The following is a 7211-nucleotide window of genomic DNA, read 5'->3' on the forward strand; positions in this document are numbered from 1 at the left end:
GCTTAAAATCCTCCTTGGTCAATGATTACGTGTCGTTAGAAGGCACAGCTTGGTGATTGAAACACTGAGTCGGCTTGTGGCTTGAAGAAAAACACACCGATTTACTCGTAGGTTAAAAAGAGAAACCATTTGATGCGCTGTGCGGTACAGATCCTTCGAATGTTGAATGGGGGTGACGTGACACTGGACATTGTTTTACACCACCGTGAGCCATGTGACACGGATGTACTCGAGGGTCGAACGGAGAAGCCATAGGATATATGTTTTACACTAACATGATTGTGTCATGTGACCGCGTGTGTGTTGTCTTGTTTCTGCTCTTAGCACAGAGTCACCAAAAGGCAGCCACGTTGGGTATACACCGCGTTTGTGACGAAGAAAGAGGGCGAGGTCTTTCTTAGCACGGAGCATACAGCCGTGCACCTGTGTTTACTACTACACGATGCTGTTTTTGACTTGGGGTGATGAGTTCACACAAGGGGAGTAGATATTAATTCACGTCGACTCAATGAAAGAAATACCACTGATAACAACAACAACATCGTCGACCCGACTGTACACAAGGGGAGTAGATATCCATTAACGTCGACCCAATTTCAGTGTCACTGGGGTCAATGTCTGACCGTGACAGCAGGAAGTAAGACAATGGTCACTCCTATAGTGGCTATCGTGAATTAATGACGATCATCTTGGTCAGCCTCTCGTGACTGACAACAAAAGTTGTGAAAGAAATACCACCGACAACAACAACAACAACAACAACAACAACAACAGCAACGACAACAACAACAACAACAACAGCATCACTGATTGTAACTACGATTTGAAGACACCACGATACACTATAAAGTTTTGAAGACTGTGTTGTTTTCGTCAATACCGATTGATAGTCCGTGAGCTGTCTATGCTAAGCAACAAAACACTGATCGAACCGAACCCATAAAAGCACAGACGGAAAAGAAAAAAACGAAACCAAAAGCCTGTGTGTTTCTAGTCGTTGTGGACTTCAGAGACACGTGCCTGTCCGAAAAGAAAGGTGGGCAAACACAACACGTTAAAAGCGCTCTTACGTCAGTCGATGTTTGCCGTCAGATCGAGTATTGATTTAAAACCACTTCGATCTCACCGTAAAACTAAAGGCGCCGTGGAAGAGCTGTGAAGCTGGAATCGAAACCTGCGCCAGGAACACTTTGGGTGGTGGTGAACCACGGTGGATTCGAACTCTCATTGATGTCAACTCGCATTGATGTCAACTCGCATTGATGTTGCACTGGATCAACAGCAGACAACTGCCTGGATTGATTGTTGTTCTGTTGACAAATGTGTGCGAATAATAGTTTGTGTGGAAAGCCTGAACCAACACACTCATGTCACATCGGAGTATCATCAGACAATTGTGTGGTTTCGTTGATATTCTTCAGAAGGTGAATATTGATGAACACTCTGTGGAAAGAGTGAGCCGGTAGCGCCGGAGTACCATGAGCCTGCTGAGTGGTTGTGGTGTGAGAAAAGAGAATGTTCTCTTGAAAACTTTGTCGAAAGCGTAACCAGCATACTCATGTCACTTCGGAGTACCGTCAAACCACTGTGTGGTGTTGTTGTTATTTATCAGAGGGACGTTTGTGTTTGACAACTTCGTGGAAAACCTAAACCGACCATAGTACCAATGTTGCACAGGAGTGTCGCAAGGTATATTTCTTGTTTCGTTTTTGTTCTTCAAAAGGAGAACTTTTGTCGACAACTCTGTGGACAATTCGGCAAAACGCTCACAACGATCGTTTGATTTAACTTTGGAGTACGGCCACCTTTGTCTCTTCTTCGGAGTACTAAGAAACAGCATCCACAATGTTTAAGAGAAAGCATCATAGCGATGGCGTAGCACACCATAACCAGCGGACTTCTGGCATGCCAGGCAACAGCCCGCAAACAGCCAGTAAGGCTAACGGCAAAGCCCCACCGAAAAGAAGCTGGGAGGAGTGGGAGGAACGAAGGAGGATGGACCAGCGAGTAAAAGAGTTGAAAACAAACGTCGAACGTAAGTACATATGCACCCTAGCGGATGTTAAGAGGACATGGTGCACCTTTACGATGTGTCGTTGATTGTTTTTTCATGCTGACATTCTTGTTTACAGATCTATATGTCCGGTTTTGTTTTTTGTTCTTGTATCCTAACCGGTAAATTGTACGGTAAAATTTGTAATTTGAGTTTATTGACGAAGACAGTTGTCGTACCGACCAACAGAAATTAAACTTAATTAAAATATATGTTATTGTGATTATGGCCTCTGTAAATCCATCGAGGTTGTGAACGATTTCATTGTACGACTCTCATCGCTGCACTCTCGTTTGTTGTCATTATCGGAGCCACCATCATCGCAATCATCATTGTCGTTGTGGTCATCATCGTTGTTGTCATCATCATTCACCGCACGACCAGAATAATCGTCGCCATATTGATCATTCCATCTACATTGGTGAACCGCATCGTCAGTTCAATATTCGTCATAATCGTCGTCAACATTAGCATCATCATCATCATCATCATCATCATCATCATCATCATCATCATCATCATCATCATCATCATCACCATCATCATCATCATCATCCTCTTCGTCGTCGTCGTCGAAATTACCATCGTCATCATCATGGCATCATCATCATCATCATCATGGCATCATCATCAGCATCATCATCAGCATCATCATCATCATCATCATGGCATCATCATCAGCATCATCATCAGCATCATCATCATCATTATCATGAACTTTCATTCTACTACAAGTATGATCATAGACCTCCTGTTCGTCGGAGCCCCTCCGTTATTTTATTATCCACCCAAACTGACAAGAGTCTAACACCCGCTTTTTACATTTAGTCAAGTTTTGATTGTCTTCTTTAGTTCATATCAAGTCCCATTCATCACATGCACAGACCACACCCTCGGTCATGGGGACCTAACAACCTGTCTGTGTTGACTGTCAGTCTGTGTCATCCCCCACATGGTTATAGTGTCTTAACGGAATACACCCAGTCACGCTCAGCACAGTTAGAGGTCACACAGAAACATTCACACGTTCGTCTCTTGCAAGAGGCACACGACTTTTGCCTTGCGGTCCTGAAATGTTTACACAGTGTGTGAAGAGTATTTCTGAGTGCCTAGTATGTGGAATTGTGTGTTTGACAAACAAATACACACACGCGCACAAAAACACGCGCGCGCACACACACACACACACGCACGCACGCACGCACGCACGCGCGCGCACATACACACACACAAACACACACACATATACGCACACACACACACACACATACACACACACACACACACACACACACACACACACACACACACACACACACACACACACACACACACACACACACACACATCCACTGTCTCGATAGAAAACAATCGGAAATAAATACACTGCTTTAAGTTTTTAATTAGGAATACAAAAACGCACATACAAAATGTCATCTAGTGACAAACTGAAACATTCCATCAAATCTTCAATCTGACGTAAGTGAACACGATATATATAGTGGACGAACGGATGAACACTTAGTGTCGGTTGTTTGGTTTGCTCGTTGGAAAGGTTACAGGAAGCCACACGTTTTGCTTCAGCTTCCTTGTTCTACTGTGTATCTTGCTCGCCCACTTTCAAAATCAAGGTTCTAACAAATACTTCGTGTATGGTTGAATGATGAATAAACCCGCCTAAAATATCGCATGTAAGCGCGAAAAAAACACGTTTAAAAATGAGTCAAACTTCTATAAACAAGGTAAGAGAAAAGTCGCCCTGTGGCTGTTGGAATCATTTATCAAGCGTTGTACCCGGCTGTCACAGGGTTATGTATTTCAATAGACCACAATCCTACAGCATCGGGGGTCCGGTAGCTCCGTTGGTAGAGCACTGGACTTGTGGTCGGAAGATCGCAGGTTCGAACTCGGTCCGGAACGGACACGGGTCAACTTTATGTGCAGACCTAGACTGACACGGAAGCCATGTCCCACCCCCGTGTCACCACAATGGCACGCAAAAGATCTCGGTCATTCTGTCATGCTGATACCACCTAAACACGCATACACTTGTGTATCTCGTCAAAAGCCGTGAGGGCGTAAAACTCGAATCATATCACCCATAACTTGTCCTTATGAGGCGAAATATTTAGCCTGTATGACATAAAGCATTCTCTCTTTCTTTCCCACAGCATACATCGTGACAGACCTCTCTTTATGGGGCACTTCAAGGGCAAACAACGCGGCGAACATTGTCTCATAAATTTTACTGAAGCATTTTGTCAAACTGCGTCGTGATTTTAGTGTCCGGTTCGAAGAGTCGTAATAGACTATATAGATCTACAGAGGTAGTGTGTTGAACACTCTGAATGTTGGCGGTTGTCAGGTTTTGGAAAACTATACTTGTCTACAGTGTGGGGTATTTACTCCTACTGTATATTATAAGATGTTTGATGGGTTGTTGACAGACCAGCTTTTTTGTCGGTCCGAGGGGGAGCATATCGTCTTTTGTTTCATATTTATTGACCAAGGCCGAAGGCCGCGGTCAATAAATATGAAACAAAAGTCGATATGCCCCCCGAGGACCGACAAAAAAGCTGGTCTGGCAACACACCATCAAACATCGTTTTTGTCATCATTTTGGTGGTTCAACATTGAGTGAAAAATCAACACAGGGAGCCATGGTTTGAAACGCGAGTTCTGTTATTATAATGCATGTTCGGGGCCCCAGCACGTTGTTCAAAGCTGGCGTGCGAAAGCAACTTACTGTGTGTGATTTGAGTTTATAATGTTGAGACAAGTATGTCAGGTTTGATAATGCGAAGTTCTGTAGGTTCCGACTACAGAGTGGTGTGTGAAACCAACAGTAAGCGCCTTTGAGACGATAGTGCCCACATGTTGCATTCGAGCGATGGGATTGTCGTATTTCAAACGAGGTGATTTGCTTGCACAGTCAGCGTTGACCATCTCACAACAGATCTGTTATGTGGATTATCGTGCGACGTTCGAGTCGGGGGCAAGGAATCGCAGGAAGCAAAGATGAGTCTTTTTCCATTGTCACCTTTCTTTCCGGTTGTTGGTGCATATAATATTGTGTGGACAAAATGATGCGACGGCGAGTGTTTTTTGCCTCCAAGATTTTGTGGTGTGGGTATTGTTTTGCTCGTTTCATACCCACACCAAAACCTGAAACACACCCCACCCCACCCCCCCCTCCCTCACAATCAGTCCATGAACACAAACACTGACACACACAAATTAATGATCAAGTTACCCCCCCCCCCCAACCCTTCACTTGCACACCTGCAACGCAGACGATCATATTATTGATTAAATATTCATATAGGTCAGTGTTGGGTTTTTTGTTCTTGTTTGTGTTATTGCAGAATCGGTTTTCTCTTATTGCTACACGTGTCTCTTCATTACATTTCACCATCGCCCTACCACCCTGCCCCTCTCGGTATTCCACCCCTCGGTTTTCAGTGGTAAATATTAGTAATCGAATATTGAAGCTACGTTGAGTCAAAGGTCACAGAAGATTTGCATCGTGCAGCACTGCACGAATACTGGGTCAAAGGACACAAACGATTTGCGTCGTGCCGCGAAGGAAAGATAATCGCGATCTTGTTTCTCATTGCCTCTCTGTTTTTCATTAGACTTGTCATTCTGCTTGCTCGGCTTTGTCAGATGTCTTCATTTCTTGTTGCTATGTTCTTTGCTTTTTTATTATTATTTTTTTATTTGCGCTTAGTTTATCGATACAACGTCTTGTGCACGGGTCAAAATGTGTGTGTCAGGGGTCAATTGGTTTGACGTTCGTGTTTCTCCAAACAGAGATACACGCACTCCATGACTTTGTGAGAAGATAAAACATATCGATAGGTTTCATTTGTTTGCGATAAAGCATAAATGTATGACCTTTGATGAGGTAGTTTTGTTTTTTGTTTACATTTGCCAGTTTGCCAGTTCGTATTGGAACTTGGCGAAGCAGTGTCGTCTGTTTTGGTCTGGGGAAACGCCAATGAAAAGAGCCGAAGAATCCTCGAGCGTTTCTATTGGGTTTGCTTTTGATTATCCATGTAATAGGGCTTCCTGCAACTATGGTAACCGGGGATTTATTCCCCGGGGAACATGAGATTTATTCCCCAGGTGCTTGTGAATGAAAACTCGTGAAAATGATGACAAATCTGTTTATATCTACCTGCGTGTCATTTGTTTGCCTTCTTCTCGGTGTCGTCTGTGTAAAGGTTATGATAAAGACGGGTAGAGGGAATGCATGTACAATTGGTACTACAGATAACGCAAGCACATGACACGCCCGCACGCCCGCACGCATGCTTAAACACACACACACACACACACACACACACACACCTCCGGCCGCACGCACAAAAACACTCAAGCACGCACAAACACACACCCCCCGCGGGTAAGGGGGACGAATTTACCCGATGCTCCCCAGCATGTCGTAAGAGGCGACTAACGGATTCTGTTTCTCTTTTTACCCTTGTTAAGTGTTTCTTGTATAGAATATAGTCAATTTTTGTAAAGATTTTAGTCAAGCAGTATGTAAGAAATGTTAAGTCCTTTGTACTGGAAACTTGCATTCTCCCAGTAAGGTAATACATTGTACTACGTTGCAAGCCCCTGGAGCAAATTTATGATTAGTGCTTTTGTGAACAAGAAACAATTGACAAGTGGCTCTATCCCATCTCCCCCCTTTCCCCGTCGCGATATAACCTTCGTGGTTGAAAACGACTTTAAACACCAAATAAGTAGAGGTTACATGCCGAGTCTCAGTGATTATTAAAAATAATGGTCGAAGTTAGCGGATCATGAAAAATGCGAGCTTCAGCGAGCTTTTTCATGACCGCGAACTGAGACCATTATTTTTAATAATCACTGAGACGAGGTGTGTAACCTCTTTATTCCCCCTTTCTTCAGTTATTCAAAGAAAACAGGAGTTTTTGTGCGAAAGTTTGATCGAATCCGAATCACTCAACCAGTCAACCTGCGCAGGCGATCGATTAATGCGCGGTTGAATAGTTCCGTGCAAATCATTCCATTCTGTTAACACTTCTTGTCAGTTTCCCTGTTTTAGACTAAAATCAAGTACACAGATAAGCTGTTATTCTGCTGTGGCGGTAAAGGCAGATATTGTGTGTTCTGTTTATGTTTT

The 7211-nt window shown here is 43.6% G+C and overlaps 1 protein-coding gene across 4 annotated transcripts in view; it reads left to right on the forward strand.

Moving 5' to 3' along the window:
• The window catches only part of LOC138971692 (1-phosphatidylinositol 4,5-bisphosphate phosphodiesterase delta-4-like), a 70389-nt gene that overhangs the window by 21036 nt on the left and 42142 nt on the right, over nucleotides 1-7211 (forward strand). For 3 of the 4 annotated variants that reach the window (XR_011457344.1, XM_070344469.1, XM_070344467.1), the window contains exon 1: nucleotides 558-2035. The exons of the other annotated variant lie outside the window; for it this stretch is intronic. Coding sequence is in view for 2 of the 3 variants with exons in the window: in XM_070344469.1 (XP_070200570.1) it covers nucleotides 1846-2035 (190 nt within the window). In the remaining variant the exon portion in view is untranslated. Of the gene's footprint in view, nucleotides 1-557; nucleotides 2036-7211 lie in introns of those variants that run through there. 4 annotated transcript variants of the gene reach the window in all.

The sequence above is a fragment of the Littorina saxatilis genome, linkage group LG7 (assembly GCF_037325665.1).
Source record: "Littorina saxatilis isolate snail1 linkage group LG7, US_GU_Lsax_2.0, whole genome shotgun sequence".
NCBI classification, from domain to species: domain Eukaryota; kingdom Metazoa; phylum Mollusca; class Gastropoda; order Littorinimorpha; family Littorinidae; genus Littorina; species Littorina saxatilis.